The sequence below is a fragment of the Opisthocomus hoazin genome, chromosome 2, assembly GCF_030867145.1.
Source record: "Opisthocomus hoazin isolate bOpiHoa1 chromosome 2, bOpiHoa1.hap1, whole genome shotgun sequence".
Taxonomy (NCBI): domain Eukaryota; kingdom Metazoa; phylum Chordata; class Aves; order Opisthocomiformes; family Opisthocomidae; genus Opisthocomus; species Opisthocomus hoazin.
The window spans coordinates 98785535-98806226 of NC_134415.1; the positions used below are offsets into that span (position 1 = coordinate 98785535).

The following is a 20692-nucleotide window of genomic DNA, read 5'->3' on the forward strand; positions in this document are numbered from 1 at the left end:
TTAATATTGGTTCCTTAATCTTGGTGCTCTTTATGGAAACTGCCCACATGGCATGTGATTTTGTTGCTTCCATCCAACACCACTGAAGAAAATTACACACTTCCTATTTTTGTAGCTGGCTCTTACACAGAGGAACAAAAAAACAACAAAGGAAAAATATGATTGCTGGCTAAATTACAAAGGGTCAGCTGCAGCATTCTATGTCTACTGCAAGGTTTGATTAGGCAGTGAAAAGTCCTGATCTTCCCTTTCTTAGTCAAATTACAAAGATGAACTTAAATAGTTTCAAAGACCTTCAAACACCTAGTAATATACTGAGAACCACATTAAAAGTTAACAAATTTCAAGTATCTATATAACATAGCAGCAGTGACCATACGAGAGCAGACCAAAGATCTAAGTAAGCTGTTTTTTTGCCTTTGACCATGGCAAATAGCAAATGTCCAAGGAAGAGTATGAAGTGGCATACACGTAATGATAATTCTTTTGGAATTCTTGCCCAGCCTTTAGCACTTTTTTTGTTTTTTCCAAAGGCCTTCCTTAAGCAGAAACGGGATTGTAGAATGATAGATCTATGATTCTATGATTCTGTGTCCTTTAGTTCTTTTACAAGAAGTATGAGATTAATCATTACTGCACCACATTCTCCGATCCACTCCTGATTTTAAAAGCTTCTGTTGCACATAAGCGCAGTTGACTCTTTTCCAGATTGAAATATCTGCTTTGTTTAATCATCCTTCATACAGAAATGTTTCCCTACCTTTGACTAGTTCCATAATTTTTTCTCTGTACATAATTATCTGTTCATTCCCATTGTCACTGTTATTTATATCTGAATAAATCTGAAAGTTCTATGGTCATGTTCATGAACATAAATATTAACATTGTTCTATAATGTCCTTGGTATAAGCATGTAGGAAATACATCCAAGCAAAAAATGGTTTTAATTTTGAATTTTAAACTATTTTGCTATAAATAAATGATTTTTGTTAGACTTTATTGTTTTATAAAGTGCTACGATAATATTCAACCTAGTCCCAAAATTTGTCAGTCTTCAGGATCACAACTGTTCTCCTAAATACAACCTTCTAAAAAAGTTCTTCAGTTTAAACTTCTACAAGTTCTTTGGTGGCGTTATATGCATTCTTTAGGTGAGTTCTGCTGTGTTCTGTTTAATAAAAGCATCATTGCAGCTAGACTTTAGTAGCATTTTTCAGCTTTCATACATATTTCATTATGACATTATAAGGAAAGACAACAAACAAGCCCACAGAATGCAATGGAAACCTATTCATCCAGAGAGATACCTCATATTCTTAATATAATTTTATTCTAAGGAATTAGCCAATGGGTCCTGGAATTATTCCTTTTTGAAAAGGATCGATTATTACTGCTTATTATAATGTTATACAAATTATATTATCCTACTGTTATACCAGTATTTCCTTTGTATTCCCTACCTATGGCAGGAGGGGTGGAACTAGATGATCTATAAGGTCCCTTCCAACCCAAACCATGCTATGATTCTATGATTTCCAAAATATCATCTCACTGAGGATTTCCTTTCACCTACAGCAGAGTGTATGCTTAACCTGATTTTTGAAACCATACATTCCACTTTATCTTGACTTACTGAAACGTGTGGCTTCTGATACAGTGAATGTCATAATACGCACACTTTCCAATTTTTTAAATTGATGAGTTACAAAATGCAAATCTTACCTGTTGTGCATCTTCCCATTTCTCTTTGTTTTCTTCATCTAAGAGGTTACTAATGATTTGAAAGAAGTTCTGAAAAATTGATTAAAAAAAAGACAAAGTAAATGACTTTCAGTAACATAAACAGTCATATCCTTAAATTGACATTAAGAAAGTTTCCCTTTCTCTATTACAGATGCAGCTCTGCAGCCTATTTTCTGTCAGTGGAAGAGATGAGATAACAAAACAATATATTAGACGGGTAAAAGCGCACATATATTTTGTGATTAATTGTTCATTTCTGGTCATATAATCAGGTTCCATACGACTGCTTTGTATAAAATAAGAACTGTTTTACACTAGCTAAACTTCTAAATGTGATGGTGTTCTATTTTCATATTGCTCTAATTCCAGAAACTAGACAACTGTATATTTTGCAAATATAGTACACTAAGAAAATGCTAGGCTCAGGGTCACTGGTTTCTATTCAAAACATGATCCTTAATGCCCATAGATAGGGTATACAATGGTATTTCATTGATAAATGCTGTGTGAAATCAGGTGCATCCTACTTTTAAAAAACTACATTTGCCTTTGTCCTTTTAGTAATTCCAGCAGAAAAGGAACCATTAATTTCTGTGTCTTTGTCCTTAAACTGTTAATTTTTTTGTCTGATTCTTCTATTCTTTTAACTATAAGGAAAAAACCAAATAAAAGACTGGGCATTTAGTGTTTAAGTCATGCATTTTAAAAATCACTTTCTTCCAAGTTTTTGTGGAGAACTTTCCTTTCTAATCCTGTCTGCTCTCTCTACCAATTTGTATTCCCAACTTCTTCATCTTTGAAAGCTAAAAATTTGTGCAGACTGTTCTTCTCAGCTCTGTATCACTTTTTGTGCAGAATGCCAAATTTTTCTACAGCCTGCCAATTATAATTTGTCTGTTCCTTCATAAAAGATACATGTAGTTTCCCACTGACCTTAGCTGAAGAGTGCAATTAAGATCCTTGCAAACTCTGAAAAGCCTTTAAGTGGAATAACAACCATAGGACCCTACTGGAACTTGCATTAATGGCCATTCCCTCACCTCCACTTACTTTTTAGCCATTTTGGGGAGCTAAATAGGCTTAAATAAGGTTTAAGTAAGAAGTAACTTTAACGCAACTATTTAATGAAAATACAAAGCAATCAACTGCACAGTGAATTAAATGAGAGCAGAACTAACTTCCAACTGTAGTGTACTTTGGACACTGTTGTTGTGGTTGAAAAGACATTAATTTCAAAATTTGAGATATCACAGACATTTTAGGCCTCACAGTCATAGAAATAAAATAATATAGGATACAAAATTGAAAAAACTTGCGAAAACTATTTTTACATGAGAACTATTTTTACATAAAAACATTTTTACCAGTGTAATCTAGTCCTAACACTTATTACTTGACAAGCAAGAGGATCCATCTTTGCCTCATTATTAGGAAGCAAATTATGTCAACCATAAGATTTGCATGGATAAAAAATGTTTTGACTCGGCAAATTTAATATAGAGCTGACTGACACTTAGGTGAACTTGGGCAAAATAATCCCGTACATTAATGAGGGCATAATTCTTCTCTCACTGAAGTCAGCAGCAAAATATCCATAAGCTTCAGTAACACAAAAATTAATGAAAAGAAAGGAAATGGATGAGCAAGCTCCTGTGAAAATGACAAGTATGCTTTGGGACAGGACGATGAGGATTAAAGACAGGACATAAAAGACAAATGTTCTCATGGTTTGATCCAATCCTCAGTGATACAGAAGGGAAATTTCCAGCCAGGCTGAAGATAAGAAGAGGAAAATGTAGCTATGTATTGCTTGTATATCAAGAATGTATTTAATCTCTTTCAGGTATTCAGCAGCTAAATAAAACATACTGAAAAGAACTGTGTTTAGTATTCTTTACAAAGGATTTGACAGTTTAACCAAGTCGGGAAATCATAATTGTGTGAATGCAACTTCAGCTAGGAAAAATGTACAGCTTTATTGGTCCCCCAGGTAAAATAAACTACACTGGCCAAAGCAGTTCCATGCACTATAACCACATTACTCTAGGACATTATGATTTTGGCAAAGAGCTCTACTGGTAGAGCTGGTCTTAGGGGGATTTTGCCTGAGGTAAATGCTTTTTAAGGCATGATAGTTCTGTGCTCTTCCAGTGTAATACTGTGGAGATGCAGTGGACCGAAATTTTAGCTAGCTTTAACTTGTTAGGGTGCCAGCAGCAGTCTAGCTGCAGCAGCATGGAGCTCTGTGTGGGATAATTTATCACACTAAGGAGCTGGTTCAAAGCTAGTTTTGCACTACATTGCAGCCACTGATTCCCCTGCAGAAACAGTCTAAGCCTTAATTGCAAAAGTATCCATGTCCGTGTAATCAGATCTGAGAGTAGCCTAGGTTGCCTGAAAAACACTGAGGAGTTATAAATGTTTCTTGCAGATGATACATTACATGGTTTTGCTAATAATGATATGTGTTCATGAAATTTTATGTTTATTTCAGTCACATGAAAGCACTAAAATGACCAATAATTAACAGAAATATATGTGAAAAAGCTTATAAATAATCCTAGACTCAAGCATAAACAAAAGATGAGCAGTAACTGATGTAGTATATAATCTGTACTTGCCAATAAACCATAAATGATGTATATGAACCTAGTGACAGGAATATCTTGCTTCTAGAGATCTTTTTTTTCTCGATTTCTGTCCCTGGTTGATGTCGTATTTGTGGTAGCAGTGGAGGCTGAGATGCATGAAGATTTTTCAGTCAGCAATAGCAGTGCTTTGTGAATTAAACACAGAGATGGTTAAATGGCTTTGCTGCTTCAGTAATGAATAGATATGAGACGCATTCCAAAAATGTGACAGGGCAAGAGAGGTTAAAAAGTCTTTCACCCACTTTGACTATTCTCTTGTTCATTGCATTAATGCTGCAGGAAACAACATTGCCCTTTAGTAAAATGATTGACAGGTATGAAGGATAAATTTTAGAGGCATTAGGGATGTGGTCTGATGGTATTACTGCAGTAAACACTAGACCTCCTTGTAGATTCAAGCTCCTTCCTTTCATGGCAGGGTTTACAGATTACTGAACTGCCCACTACAGAAAATATTGTGACAACCAGAGCCAAATTTTGAAGTCCTTTATTTTCACCCAGGCTTTTCTGAGGATAATGTCATTTATAGTCAGAATGGACAATTATGTTTTCCTAGTTTAATTTCCTTCCTTTCAGTCTTTTTCTTCTATAATACAATGGCTGCAGTTGTCTATTCCAGTGCAAATTCTTTGACCCTCTCTGCAGGCATAAAGCTGTCATAAATCCTTTATTCAGCTAGAGAAGAATTCCTCCCTGGGAGGAATTAATGGGTAGCCTTAAGTCACCTACATTTTTGAACTTCAGCATAGGGAGTGGGGGGCGGGAGGGAAGAAAGCATTGGGCAATCCTGTTAATCCCTGACTGACAGCAGTGGTCCCTGTGGCTAATATAAATGGGATTACACTGCTCTAACTTCTATGGAGAAAAACCTTGTTTCCTGTCGGTCACTGGATCAGGAGATTGAACTACCTTCTAAGGACAGGGTGGCAGGAAAGGAACTACCTCTCAGGAATAGATGGCAAAGTGCTCAAGCACTCTTAGACCAGTTCTGGAAAATGGTCCAAAATGGTGCTTACATTATGCTTATTTAAAAAATTAATTATCTTCCAGGTAGTATCTTTACATAAGTAATAGCTCAGTGGCCATCTAATAGCCTCAGTGTACCTACACAGTGTATTTTAAAGCAGTTCCCATATTAAGAGAAAGACCTTGTTTGCAGAATAATTTCATGACTCTTGTCTTCTGCTGTTTCTGCTACTGTACTGCTGTTTTCAGTCACTGATTCAGGATACCTTCCATACTGTTTAACTGCCTTATACATGGTTATTTTTCTTCCTGACACTGTATATGGCATGTATACGTAACTATTATCATAAAAAAGGTTAAAATATGCATAAAGAAAAACAGTCATATAATAACTTGGCACTAGACTTCAGAAGCTTTGTTTTGCTCTTGGTATCTGTCTGTCTAAACAAGCAGTATTTTCCATGCAGCACATCAGGCTGTAGCATCTTCATTTTCATTAACTAGCCCAAAATTTTAAAATTTGATCTCACTTTTCTGTCCATTCTTTTTGTTATGGAGTGTCTGAATCATGTCTTTTGCACTATTCATTTATATCAATACTGAATATAAACCAGAGATTATAGACAGTAAAGGGACTATCCAGATGGATGGAATGTGTAAGAAACAAATATACACAGATATATACACATTTCCTTTCTCAGTTCTAATGGAAGTGGAAGTGTTGTTTTTGTATGGTCCTTGAGAAATGTTATCACTCATAATTCATAATCTTCTTTTCTGTCATCATAAGAAATGATAAATGATTACTTTCAGGGATTTAAAACCTCATTCATGCATTTCTGACACTTTCTTTAAAACAATAACCCAACACCTAAGAAATTCTACTCTTTATCTAGTGCAAAAAATAGGACAGAATTAGAACACCGCAGAAAGCCTCCCTCAGAAAAAAGTATCTTGGTATTTTTATGCAAATTAATTTCATTTTCACCTTTTTGCGACTTGTTTTGATCATGGACTAAAAAGTATGAAAATATGTGAAAATAAACAGTGAAAATAAAAATTAAATACAATCCTCCAGAGTACAGTAGCATATGACATATGTTTACATATGGGAAAATCCTGGTTTCTCAGAAATTAAGAGTAAAATTTAAACTGATGTTACTGAGCCAGGATTTAATTTTGTACCATCAGAAGTCAGTAACAGGAACATTGCTTAATATATCCCCTATGCAAAACGTGTGCTTAATTCTGATTTCACTTACTTTCCTGAACACTGTACCTTGGCTTTTGGATTTTACCTTAGCTTGATATCTGTTAAACTTTTTATTTTACTTTTTTTTTTTTTTTTTTATTTCAGTGCCCCTTTTTCAGTTGGGATTTAAGAGTCCTTAAATCCCAACTGGATTTAGGCATCTAAATCCTGAAATACAGTTATTTCTTTGGTTTGAGAAATCCTTCCTTATTTCCTTCAAAATATAGCTTACTTTTTTTTGCCTTTTCTCATTTCTTCACTTCAAAATGATTACTCAAAAATTATTAACATAGTACTAACCATTTTGCCAAGTTCTACCAGAATACTATTACAAATTTTGGAAACAGATCTACATTGCTGATGTGAACACAACTTTTGGCACTGTCACTAGTGGGAAAAGAATCAAATTCTCTCTAGTGTATGTAAACTGCAAATGACCTGATCTGCTAAGACCACGAACAAAATCACTTGTGCCAATCTGTTTCTCAAGGCTGGTTCTACCAAAGTGTTCTGTAGTGCCTGTGAACCATAAAGAAGTCACATTGAGCTATCAGATTGTTGAATACATGAAAAACTTTCAGTAAACAACACCCTGTTTAGTAGTAGAACTTAATGAAAGTAGGAAAAGATATTGTCTCTTATTTAATTAAAAATAAAAAAAGGATTGTCCAGCCAAAATATTTTTTGAAAAGCACTCTTCTAAGAATATGACTTGCAGCTGGCTACAGGTCAAAACAAGATATGTTGGTTTAATTATGGAATTTCATTTTTCTTTGTGCATAGAAAAACAAGAAATGTGAAAATGTAATAGCAAGCTCTTGAAAACTTAACTCTGGAAAAATGATCTTTTCACAGACGTCTCCATTTATCTGCATACATATATTCCAAAATATATTTATAATTTATACTTACCTTTACACAAATGTGTATACATGACCTGCATTAATAACTTCATTAGTAATTTATGAATGATCATGCAACTCTCTTTTTCATAAATAATATATATCTACCTTCTTATTATTCATTTTCAGTACATCTACAGTCTTTGAAAAGTGTCTGAAATTCTCAGATATAGATGAAACCAATATCCTGATCTAGAAGCCCTGTCAAATATTTATTTTAATGAACGTTACACAATCAGTTGTGCAGACCATTATGTAGAAATACTTACAGTAGTTTTACATCTGACAGTATTTTAATTGGCTTCTTGCACAAAAAGAGTTAATCTAACATGTGAAATAGAAAATTAATATTAAATGTACTATCCGTCACTTCTGTGCACTTTTAATGAGCTTTATTTATTTGAACTGAAGAAGCAATGCCAGAATTACATAATTAAACACTGTGGATATATTTTGAACTGAAATGAACTAGAACAAACAACACCAGTGAATTGCTTAGTGCAAAAAAAACACGAACATATCCCCATCAATCAAATCAAACCTTGAAAGAGAAAGATATTTAAATAAATGTTACAAAGAAAGTATTTTAAATTTTTCACTTGCTACATTGTTTTGGGTGTTCGTCTCATTAAGTGTAGTGGAGTCTTTTCTTATTTTACACTTGTATTTTAGTTTTATGTGAACCAAGTTTATGTCTATTATTTGGAAGATTTAGTTTCCTCAGTGGGTAAAATAGGCGACATGCAGTATACTGGCATAAAATCCATCAACTGAAACATTACCCTGACAATGTTTCTCTTACCTGCACCCCATCAGATGCAGGGATATAACTTGCTCTTTTAAATGTGTCTGTAACATTTCTGAGAATTTCCACAGATATCAGAAGGTCCCCTGCATAAAAATTCTTCCTCTGAGTTAAATCCAATAGTGTCTTGGTTACTTGGGACATGCCATCACCAGCCAACATCCTCTGTCCCTTGGCAAGATGCTCTTTAATCTGTACCAGAAGAACAAAATGAATATCAGAACCTACTTTACTGAGAAAAACGTATGATAAATTCTAAACAAAGCCAAAAATATTAAATATTAAATTTATTATAATATTAAATATTAAAGCCATTATAATAAAGATGATCCTGTTAAAGAGAAGACAAAACAGTAGACTATGATCACAGAATTATTATGTTTGTCAAAGAATCACAAATTTTATAGTGAAAGATTCTGAAGTTGTCATGTTTCCCCCATTTGCTTCTCCTTGGACACCAATAATTTCTCAACATCCATGTTCTCAAAGGGACTCCATGGCCTGGACAGTGGCTTTAATCTACTGCCTTCATATAGCAAGGAACTGATCTTCCTCAGTGGAACTGCTATACAGCCACTGTTGCCCCTCATTAAACAACTAAAAGCTCTGAAAGGGATAAATGCTAAGGGTCCTTGTTATAATCTAATATAGGAAAGTATACCCTCTGTCTCTGCCAGCCCAGCTTGGCCAGTTAATGCAAGAAGGCATTAATTCCAAGGCTGGAAAAGAGTGCATGACTTAATCAACCTATTTTTAAACATGCATATGAATTTATGTGTACAAACACAAGTTCTTCCAAATTGAAGCTAAATTAAAGAAAAAATAAATGACCTGGGACAGACCTCACTCTAAGCAGCAGGGCTGAAAAGAAAATTCTGTGCAACTGGCAACCAAAATGTTGACACCATCTCCGTAAATGTATCTTTAATCGCTTTTTAACTTCGCCTTATTACTGATACATGGAGGGAAGGATAACTAATATAATGTGATGGTGATGCGGAAGGAAAAGCGTAAAGACACTTTTTGTTACTTCTAGATCTCCTCAGACACATTGTGTGGATATGTGGGGCTTCATTAACAAAAACAAAAACAAAAGGACAGAATATGTAGTAAAAATAGTACAATGATTAAAAGGGCTCAAAATAACATTCATGAAACCAATTTACAAAATGCAATCGTCCTCTGACATACACGATAGGTTTTTTTCATGCTATTGGATGATATTTTGGTTACATTCTCAACCAGTCTGGAGATAAACTAGATACATATAACACAGCTGGGGCTGGGCGAAGAGGCTGCTTCAAGTTGTGTCTGTGGCCTTAAGTCACTGTTATAGCAGCTGTTGCTATGGAACACAGCAGGCTTGTCCAACCCTAGAAATACTTAAGACTTGGGAGAACGTCTGCACGCTGCAGCACAGACAGGGAATGAATCTACTCTATACCACAAGTACAGACGTACAAGCATACTATCAAATATTTTCAATAAAAATTTCAGTGAGGAGAACTGAGGCAGTTAATTTTTTTTAACAAATATTTCAGCAGAAATACCTCCCTCAGTCTTCAGAATACTGTAAGAAGTAATTAAGAAGCTTGCTTGCAGAGGTCCTTTTGTGTAGTTTTATTCATTTTAGAAGGAGGCTTTGAAAGTAATGTTGTAGGAAAATAACAGTGGAGGAAAAGGTGTGAGAATGCAATAAAATTTATTTGAGGAAATTCAGGGATCTGATATTGTATACATAACATTATGAACTACTTTCTTGGGAACAAGTGAAAGCAAACAAGAAGTTGATCTGTGATTTTTCCTGTGAAATGTTGCCATTTGCCTCATCTGCTCCCATGTTGTGTCTGGGTAGCAAATTAACAGAGCATCAGCTAGCACAGTAACGCAGAAGAGTAGAACTTTTGCTGGAACTCATCCAGCTGTTCATTGACCCCAAAGCATATTTCCAGTTTTTGAGGATTAACAATATTCAGCATGTCTTTCGTCAAGCCAAAAAGACATAGAACATAAAAGTCAGCCCATAAAGCTGAACTCCCAAATACAACACGTGCCTCAGGAGCTACTGTGGGAAAGGCATCATGCAACTTCAAGGCAGAGCTTAAGAGAGAATAAAGAGGTTCTTATAATTCCAGTAACAACAGCAAAGTGATCAGTCCTCATAAAATCTGTACTGTGCTCTTAGGCTTGTACAAAACACTGGTAGAAAAGCTGTTGAACTATTTAGTATGCTATTTTCTATTGCATTATTTTGCTTCCTTTTGCTCCATCTGTATGTTCACCCCCACCATGTGTTTTTCCATGCTCCTGCTAAAATTTAAACTCACATTTTAAAGATGGCAGTGGCCAGTTTGTTGTTTGTTTTGGACCATGCATAGCACACAGAGTCTTGGTCTCAGCTTCATTTGAAATGCATATAATAAATTAAAATGATCTTAGTTTTGACGGGTTTTTAAGCTTTTGAGGAAGTAAAGTTCTGTTTTCAGTTAAAAAATTTACAGATCGCTGCCAGCAAAAGTGGGAGCTGTAGTATACCCGTTAGTGCTTTCAGCAAGACATTTTGATTGCTTTTGGACACAATGATAAAAAGGTCTAGCAAGTGCCCACAATGCCACAGGACTGTATTATTGCACCTACTTCAGAAGTAGCCAGGGTTGTGATGCGGATGGTTTAAAGTACCTCAGAACTACCATTTGAGTGAAGCCACTGAGGCGAAAGGCTCCGGAGTGGACAACCGCACCGGGGGACCCTTTCCCACAGCAGCAGTATCGTGCAGTCAAAAGCGCAGGGAGGGAGAAGGCACCCCAGCCCCCCCCCCCCCCTCAGAGCAGGCAGGAGTCAGCTGCTAAGGAGCGGGCAGCTCTGACTCAGCGGGGATGGAGTCAGCGGTGACAGAGGCGTGACCCTCCTGAGTACAAGAGCAACCCCTAGGGAGCGCGAGCGACCAGGGGCGTGGCGCGTCAGAATGGAGTGGCGCGGCAGTTTGCGCAGGCAGTGCGTGCAGGGAAGGAGGAGGCTCCCGAGGCAAGCTCAGGCAACTCATCTGCAGGAAGGAAGCCCAGCCATGGCACCCCGCCGTCAGAAGGCTGCTTCTTCCCTGCTGGTCATAAAGGAAGCTGCAACCCAGACTGAGGTCCCTAGAAAGTACACAGCTGTCCAGGTCTCTGGCTGCAGCGAGTGCCACCAGCTAGCGCTGGAAACGGACAGTAGCAAAGGGAATATGTGCATAAGGTGTGACCAGGTGGACTATGTACTCTGCCTGGTGGCAGAGCTAAGAGAAGAGGTAGATAGGCTACGGAGCATCAGGGAGGCCGAGCAGGAGATCGACTGGTGGAGCCGTGCCCTGACAACACAGGAGTGTACCCATGAACAACCTGTAAAAAAGGCCCAGGACCAAAGGGCACTAGTAACATCCCCCCATCGGGCTGAAGGAAGGGATGCAAAGGACAACAGCGAGTGGAAGCGGGTCCGCAGTCGGGGCAGGAGGCGAACCCTTCCCTTGCCCACCACATCTCCACAGGTGCCACTGCATAATAGGTATGAGGCTCTAGATGTGCAGGACAAGGTGATGGATGGTGCAGGGGTTGACCCATCCACATCGGAGGAGGCACAAAGATCAGAAGGACCTCCCTCTCATATTACTACCAGCTCCACAAGGAGGAAGAGACGAGTCATAGTTGTAGGAGACTCCCAGCTGAGGGGAACAGAGGGTTCGATATGCCGGGCAGACCCTCCTCTCAGGGAAGTCTGTTGCCTTCCGGGAGCACGGGTCAAGGACATTGCTAGGAAACTTCCTAGACTGGTCCGACCCTCAGACTATTATCCTCTACTGCTCTTCCATGTGGGTGCGGACGAAGTTGCAGTAAGTAGCCCGAAGGCAATTAAAAAAGAATTCAAAGCCCTAGGACGATTAGTAAAGGAATCTGGAGCACAGGTTATCTTTTCATCGCTCCTTCCAGTGGTGGGCAGAGACGTTGAGTGACATAGGCAGACTCAGTCTATCAACACATGGCTCCGTGACTGGTGTCACCGCCACAACTTTGGGTTCTTTGACCATGGGACAACATACACAGCACCAAGCTTGCTGGCATCAAATGGGGATCAGCTTTCTCAAAGGGGGAAGAGGATCTTTGCCCAAAAGCTTGCGGGGCTCATTGACAGGGCTTTAAACTAGAGGTGAAAGGGGAAGGGGAACCTATCAGGCTTGCCAGTGACAGGCTAGGGGAGGATACGCAATGGTTAGAGGGATGGGGGGCTAGTAGGAGCCCTCAACCCGTTGCCCAGCAGCAAGTGAGGGACACTGCAGCAATGTGGAAGTCTTGCCGAGGGGAGCTGGAGGCGCCTGAGGTATCAGGTGCCAACAAGAAAATACCCATGAAGCACCTCAAGGGAAAAAAGGAGTGCTCTGCTATGAAGGTAACAAGGCCAACAGCTCAGATGAAATGCCTCTATACAAACGCATGCAGCATGGGAAACAAACAGGAGGAGTTGGAAGCAGTCGTGCTGCTGGAAAGCTACGACCTGATTGCCATCACGGAAACTTGGTGGGATGAATCCCATGACTGGAATGTGGCTCTTGATGGCTACAGGCTGTTCAGAAGGGACAGGTGAGGAAGGAGGGGCGGGGGCGTTGCCCTTTACATCAAGAAAACACTACAGAGTGAAGAGCTGTCCCTGAAGAATAACCACGAGCAGGTCAAAAGCTTATGGGTAAGAATCGGAGAGAGAGGCAACAAAGGGAACCTACTGGTTGGTGTCTACTACAGGCCGCCAGATCAAGATGAGATGATAGACGAAGCGTTCTTCCTCCAACTCCAGGAGGCTTCGCGCTCGCAGGCTCTCGTCCTACTGGGGGACTTCAACCACCCCAACATCTGCTGGAAAAGCAACACGGCAAGCTGTAGGCAATCCAGAAGGTTCCTAGAATGCACTGAGGAAAACTTCTTAAGCTAGGTAATAAGCACCCCTACCCGAGGGGATGTGATACTAGACCTGGTAGTCACCAATGCGAGTGAGCTCGTTGGGGATATCAAGATCGGAGGCAGCCTGGGCTGCAGTGAACACGCGCTGGTGGAACTAACGCTACGGAGGGAAATGGGAATAACGAAGAGCATAGTCAGGACCCTAAATTTTAGGAGGGCAAATTTCCAGCTCTTCAAGGAGATAGTCAGAAGGACTCCCTGGGAAACGGTCCTCAGGGACAGGGGAACAGAACAGAGCTGGCAGGTCTTTAAGGACGTATTCCAGAGAGCGCAAGAGCTCTCGATCCCCAAGTGTAAGAAGTCGGGCAGAGAAGGGAAGAGACCGGCATGGCTGAGGCAAGAGATGCTGGTCAAACTAAGGAAGAAGAGGGAACTGCACAGGCAGTGGAAGCAGGGACTGGCTTCCTGGGAAGAGTATAGGGAAGCTGCCCGGTTGTGTAGGGATGGGGTCAGGAAGGCCAAGGCACAGCTGGAGCTGAACTTGGCAAGGGATGTGAAAAATAACAAGAAGGGCTTCTACAGGTATGTCAGCCGGAAAAAGATGGTCAAAGAAAGCGTACCCCCGCTCATGAGCGAGACCGGCGAACTGGCAACAGCAGATGAGGAGAAAGCTGAGGTACTCAACAACTTCTTTGCCTCAGTCTTCACTGGCAACCTCTCTCCTCACCCCTCCCGAGTCGATGAATGGCATGAAGGAGACCAGGAGGGTAAAATACCTCCAGCTGTAAGTGAAGACCAGGTTCGGGACCTCCTGAGGAACCTAAACGTACAGAAGTCCATGGGACCTGATGAGATGCATCCCAGAGTCCTGAGGGAACTGGCTGACGTAGTTGCCAAGCCACTCTCCATGATATTTGAAAAGTCATGGCAGTCAGGGGAAGTTTCCAGTGACTGGAAAAAGGGAAACATTGTGCCCCTTTTCAAAAAGGGTAGAAAGGAAGACCCTGGGAACTACCGACCTGTCAGCCTCACCTCTGTGCCTGCGAAGATCATGGAACAGATCCTCCTAGAAGATATGCTAAGGCACATGGAGGCCAGGGAGGTGATTCGAGACAGCCAGCACGGCTTCACCAAGGGCAAGTCCTGCCTCACCAACCTAGTGGCTTTCTATGATGGTGTAACAACAAGGGTGGACAAGGAAAAACCTATGGAAGTCATCTGTCTGGATTTTTGTAAAGCCTTTGACACGGTCCCCCACAACATCCTTCTCTCTAAATTGGAGAGCCATGGATTTGATGGGTGGACCATTCGGTGGATAAGGAATTGGTTGGATGGTCACAGCCAAAGGGTAGTGGTCAATGGCTCAATGTCCAGATGGAGACCAGTGACGAGTGGAGTCCCTCAGGGGTCCGTACTGGGATCGGTGCTGTTCAATATATTCATCAATGACATGGACAGCGACATCGAGTGTACCCTCAGTAAGTTTGCAGATGACACCAAGCTGAGTGGTACGGTCGAGACACCAGAAGGACGGGATGCCATCCACAGGGACCTGGACAAGCTGGAGAGGTGGGCCTGTGTGAACTTCATGAGGTTCAACACGGCCAAGTGCAAGGTCCTACACCTGGGTCGGGGTAATCCCCGCTATCAATACAGGCTGGGGGATGAAAGGATTGAGAGCAGCTCTGCTGAGAGGGACTTGGGGGTACTGATAGACGAAAGGCTGGACATAAGGCGGCAATGTGCGCTGGCAGCCCAGAGGGCCAACCGTGTCCTGGGCTGCATCAAGAGAAGCGTGGCCAGCAGGTCGAGAGAGGTGATTCTGCCCCTCTACTCTGCTCTGGTGAGACCTCACCTGGAGTACTGCGTTCAGCTCTGGAGCCCTCAGCACAAGAAGGACATGGAACTGTTGGAGTGGGTCCAAAGGAGGGCTACAAAAATGATCCGAGGGCTGGAGCACCTCTCCTATGAGGACAGGCTAAGAGAGTTGGGCTTGTTCAGCCTGGAGAAGAGAAGGCTGCGGGGAGACCTGATTGCAGCCTTTCAGTACTTAAAGGGAGCCTATAGGAAAGATGGGGACAATCTATTTAGCAGAGACAACAGTGACAGGACGAGGGGTAATGGTTTTAAACTAAAACAGAGTAGGTTTAGGCTAGATATAAGGAAGAAATTCTTTACCATGAGGGTGGTGAAACACTGGAACGGGTTGCCCAGAGAGGTAGTGGAGGCCCCATCCCTGGAAACATTCAAGACCAGGTTGGACAGGGCTCTGAGCAACCTGATCTAGTTAGTGGTGTCCCTGCTTGCTGCGGGGGGGTTGGACTAGATGACCTCTAGGGGTCCCTTCCAACCCAAAACTTTCTATGATTCTATGATTCTACTGGCTCTTAAAACTACAGCTCAATTTGGAACTGTTTGAAAAGATGACATACCCAGAAAACTCAGCTTCGCAGCAGATGTACCCTTCCTCCCTTGGACCACACCACTCGCACACAGTTTCGTGATCACCTTTTCTTCCGCCTCACAAGCTCCAACCCAGAAGTTCCTTTCCCTGATATTTAGGTACCCCTCCACACCCACACTGCCCTGAGACAGACTAGCAGCATACCCTAAGAAGTAGCATAATAAAACAGAAAGTTGAAATGTGTTTAGGTAAGGAAACTGGGTAAAATTTAGAGTTAACTAGTAGAAAGTTTTGACTACAGACTGGCAAGCAACATGCAGGGTAGGATAAGAATTAGCAGCATCTTTATTATCACTTTATTACATAACGTATTTTCTTGCTGTAAGACAGCCTACAGCTCCTAAACACAATTTTAAAATCACAGGCCATTCACTCAGTTAATGTAAACTGGTGCAACGCTATTAAAGCCAATGAAGATGTCCAGATTAGTATGAGTTGAAGGTGGTGGAATACTTGCACAGCTGTCAAAAGAATCTTTCAAAGTGAAAATATAGAATATTCTCATCAGCAGTCAGTCTGATGTCTTTCTCACCATGCTGCTTATTTTCTATGCTGTGGTCACTGTGATATTATGCATTGTCAAATAAAGCTATTTTGGTCACCACAGTAGGTCCTTGTAGTTGTCTGCGAAGGTCATTTTTTAGTGGTCTTACAGGCAGGCTCATTAAAAATAAAGTTTATGAGCCGAGAGATAGTGAAATGAAGCAGCTGTTAAAGTGATACTTCAGTTGTCAGCCCAACCTCTAGCCGCATGCACTATTTGGCTGCATACTTGAAAAATTACTGAAATGTTTAACTGGACTTTGACTCAGGGTCCGACTGCCTTTGCCCGTCGATTTATCAGAAAGTACGATATAATAAAAATGCCTCTTTACACAGTCAGAGCTCCTAGGCCTCCGGTACTGGAGTACAAATTTATTACTGCATAATAATTACTGCAAACTCAACAGCTAGACATGGTTTAAAAGGACAGAAAACAATCAACCCTCAAGAAACCTATAAAGACTGAAAAGAATGATTAATTTGAAGAGTAACTAGATCATCATCCTTCTTTCATTAATTTTTAAGTTTCTGTTGGATTCATGGCTAGGTACTAGTAATGATGTCATTAATACATTTTATGGTAGTGGGGACTATAAGACCCCAATTAGGGAGCCTTATATGGAAGGGTGGAAAGACACTTTGAAATAAAAATATATCCTGAAATTGCTCATAATCTGCAAACCACTTTGCTTTGCACCTCCAAAACCCAACACTAACATTTTGTAAAATAATGTTCATAATGCTCTTAAGATGCAAAACAGGAAGGTATATTCACATCACCTGTAATAGCCACTTGAATTACACAACTGTGTTAGAAACCTAAAAGCTCAAGACTGTTGGTTCCTCTTAAGAACAACCCAGAGCACCTGAAATCTTATCTCGAATGCTCTAAATCACATTACCTGACCTCTGTGGCTTCTAATCTTGAGGCTGGAATTGATAACATCTTCTCAATAAATACTGACTAGTGATTTTGTGTTAAACTTACTTTTCTATTTATCAGCATCGAGGTCCAGAAAGGCTGGAACCGAAATGGTGAAGCCTGTGTGCCTAAAGTTAGGCACATAGATTAAAAAGGCAGAAAACTTATTTTTAGCAGCTGAAATAGCAGCACATTAATGTTTAAACTATAATGTGATGTCATCGTGAGAAAGCTCTTCCTTTCAGATTCAAGAAAAACTTCATTATCTGTTTTTTTTTCTAATTATCAGCAGACAGTTCTTTAACTATTTCAGCACAGAATCTGTAAGTTTCACTTACTTTCCCTTCATATAATTAATTTTTTACAATGTATTTGTTCATTTTCAGGCTGTTTCAGTGTTCAAGAATATTATTTTATCCACCTTCTAAAAGAAACAGAGTAGGGTCTAAAGATATACTTATGCATCTTCAGGTATACATCTGAATATTTAGAACATAGTGTCATATAAGAGTCTTCCCTTTTCTATACACTCAACACTTTATGAAGGAGATTGCTAAAGCAATACAAAATAATTTTCCACTTTTTCATCAGTGAAATTAGTTAAGTCTCAATCTAGATCATGATAACATACTAATAAATAAACAGTTTCTGCAGAGAGGAAGGAAATAATATATTTTGTTTGTTTATAGTAGAAAAGGGAAAAAGTAATTGATATACATTGTGTCAAGGAAGATTAAGGATATATATTAAGGAGAACTTTTCAACTGTAAAGGAAATGATGTACCATGGTTTATCTGAAGAGACTATGCAGTCTTCCATATTGGATGCCTTAATAATTTTCAAGAACAATAAAATGCTGGAATAATGCAAGTATTGCTGATTGCGATGGAACAGAATTTTGGGCTGGAAGATCTCATGAATTTTCTTTTGGTTCTATAATTCTGTAACAGGTCCCTGCAAATATTCTGAACACCAAATAAAAGCCTCCTGTAATGTACCCCAACCAGAAATGTCGAAGTTTGAGGAGTGCCCCAAAACTGAACTTCTACCTTCCTGCATTTTTCCACTGTCATGGTGTGCGATTTGCTGTACCAAGTTTCTGCAGATACTGTGCCTCAATCTGCCTTTGTGCACTCAGCTGAAATCACTGCAACCCTGTGCTTTAAGGAACTTCTTCTAAATTTACATTGATGAAAAGAAAAATGAGGATTGTTTCACTATACACAAACAGTCGTTCCACTGTCATACACTTCTAAATTTTCTTAGACAAAATACTTCTCAAAACAGTGAGTTGCTTTTAGAGAAAAGGATCCAGCTTAAACACACAGAATCCTGTGCTGTTCTAGAAATTAATCTCAGGCAAACTGAATCTCTGCACAGACACCAGAGAAATTGTATGTGCTCTTCTATATGTGATTAGGTTTACTCGAAAAACTTTGAAAAAAAACTTCTAGTACCTGTGGAACTCTATCATATTTTTAGAAGAAGAATATGAATAACTCAGAGAGATGCCTCGTTCTTTCTATACCCTTTTTCTTTACCCTCTTTCATAAGAAGACTCCTATTATTTTGCTTAAGACATTTTTTTGCCAGTTTAACCCATTCCATTATTCTTTTTTTTATCATCATCATCAATATTGTCACGTATTCTAGGAGATATAACCACCAAATAGGTGACAGAGAAAGTCCTTATAAAGTTTCAGTATTTTGATTTCTGTATGGATTCAACAAAATTTCTTAGGAGATACTTTGGACTGATATGACTGCTCTTCCGTGGCATAACAAATAGCTCTAGGGATGAGAAATAAACAATCATTAAACAGATCATTTCTTTTGGGGTTGGATTTTTTTTCATCCTGTACTTATCACTGTGTTTGTTGACCAGGATTTCTATTACTGTTTTATTAAGTACTACTATTAAATGCTCCAATTATCTGTGATTAAATCCTGCTCTTGTTGGCATGCTGTGTGAGAGATCTTGTTGTTGTTGTTGTTGTTTCCTTTTTTAAGCAGAGGGCATGTCTTCAAGATTTGTGTTATCTATGTATAATGCAACATGACAAGAGCAGGAGTTGAGAGGAAAATGAGAATGACGACTCTGAGAGTTGTTTTCATTCTACAACAGACATAAATTTGCTTGAGGTATAGCCTACTGTCTCTTGGTACTGACTGAACGGCTGAGGCTGGGGGTCACAAAGGGACATACTATGAATGAGGTGTCTTTCTTTTTGTATAGTACATGGTCATCTCAGTAAGTATGTGTCCTTAAAACATAAAGCTCTGATTAACAGTTTCAATTTATATGTTTATTTGATTTTAACCTATTTCTATATTTATTTGATTGTGTGTTTCTACACAGTCATTCCAGTGACACTCCCTTCTGTTTGCAGGACAAAGCAGAATGGTTTCTTCAAGGAAGTTAGCATAATTGAGGAGCCCTAATTTCTGCACAGGAGTATTGCATGAACTAATAGGCAAGAAAAAAATCCTTTTGTGCCTCACATAATTAACATACCTGAGCTTGAACATGGTGGGGGAACGCAGCAAATAAAGTAGCAGACAAAAAAGCAGGAGAATGACTGTAGGTCTAAGATGTTGTGACCACTTCTTTGCTGCTCGCTGCCTAGCCATATTCCTGCAGTCATTCTGCAGCTGTGTTGGAGAGAAGGTTCCTGCAGTTCTGTAGACTTTAAGGGAAAATTAGATTAATTCTTTCTTTACTGAGTTCCTTCATCTCTTGTTTTCCCTCTGACCACACCCTGGTGGAGTTCACCTGTTGGCTGCAGTGTTGGTTGGTTTGGAATACCAATGTGATCGGGTAACACTCAGCTGCTCTCTGCTGCAGCAGGCACAGCAGCAGCAGCAACCACAGGAGCACGTTGCATTTATCACACAGATTATTCCTTGGTAAATCAGACATGGAAAGATGATCACGGATGCTTATAGTGGGGAGTTTTCTTCGAATGTAATAAGTGAGACTGGTTGGCTATTGAAAGCAGATATGCAAAAGCAGAAAGGAAGAAAAGCAACTTATCCAGTTGAATTAAGTTGTGATATGCTTATGAAGAACAGCAGGTGAATGTTTTGTCCCACTGTATAGCATCTCTAAGATTGGGGTGCGTGTGTATGTTGGCGAGATTAAGCACTATACTTTCATGAATGGAGCAGGTAGCACAGTAGCTTTAAACACATTTCACTCTCCTGATCCTAAGCTGCTTATTTCTGGTGCCTGTTGTAACACAGAAAGTTATGAAAAAAACAGCCATTCACTTGGGATGGAGCAGTTTCTAGCCTACGTATTTCACATGAGTGGCTGAAGTATTGGGTTATTTACTCTCTTTAGCAAAGGGCATATTTATTCAGAGAGCGAAGCAGATCTGTTAGAAAACTGAGAAAGCCATACTAACTATAACATGGTGCTAAATCCAGTCAAACCCCAACATTTCAGTCCATGCAATGAGTTTTGCAGGGCAGAGCAGGCAGAGCTTTCTCACAACCAGATGAGTGCCCTCACCATCAAGT

At 39.7% G+C, this 20692-nt stretch overlaps 1 protein-coding gene across 8 annotated transcripts in view; it reads right to left on the reverse strand.

Moving 5' to 3' along the window:
* The window catches only part of ADGRB3 (adhesion G protein-coupled receptor B3), a 474460-nt gene that overhangs the window by 229263 nt on the left and 224505 nt on the right, over positions 1–20692 (reverse strand). For all 8 annotated transcript variants that reach the window (XM_075414589.1, XM_075414591.1, XM_075414590.1 and 5 more), the window contains 2 exons: positions 8317–8511; positions 1723–1791 (listed from right to left, as the gene is read on the reverse strand). In XM_075414589.1, the coding sequence (XP_075270704.1) occupies positions 1723–1791; positions 8317–8511 (264 nt within the window). The remainder of the gene's footprint in view (positions 1–1722; positions 1792–8316; positions 8512–20692) is intronic.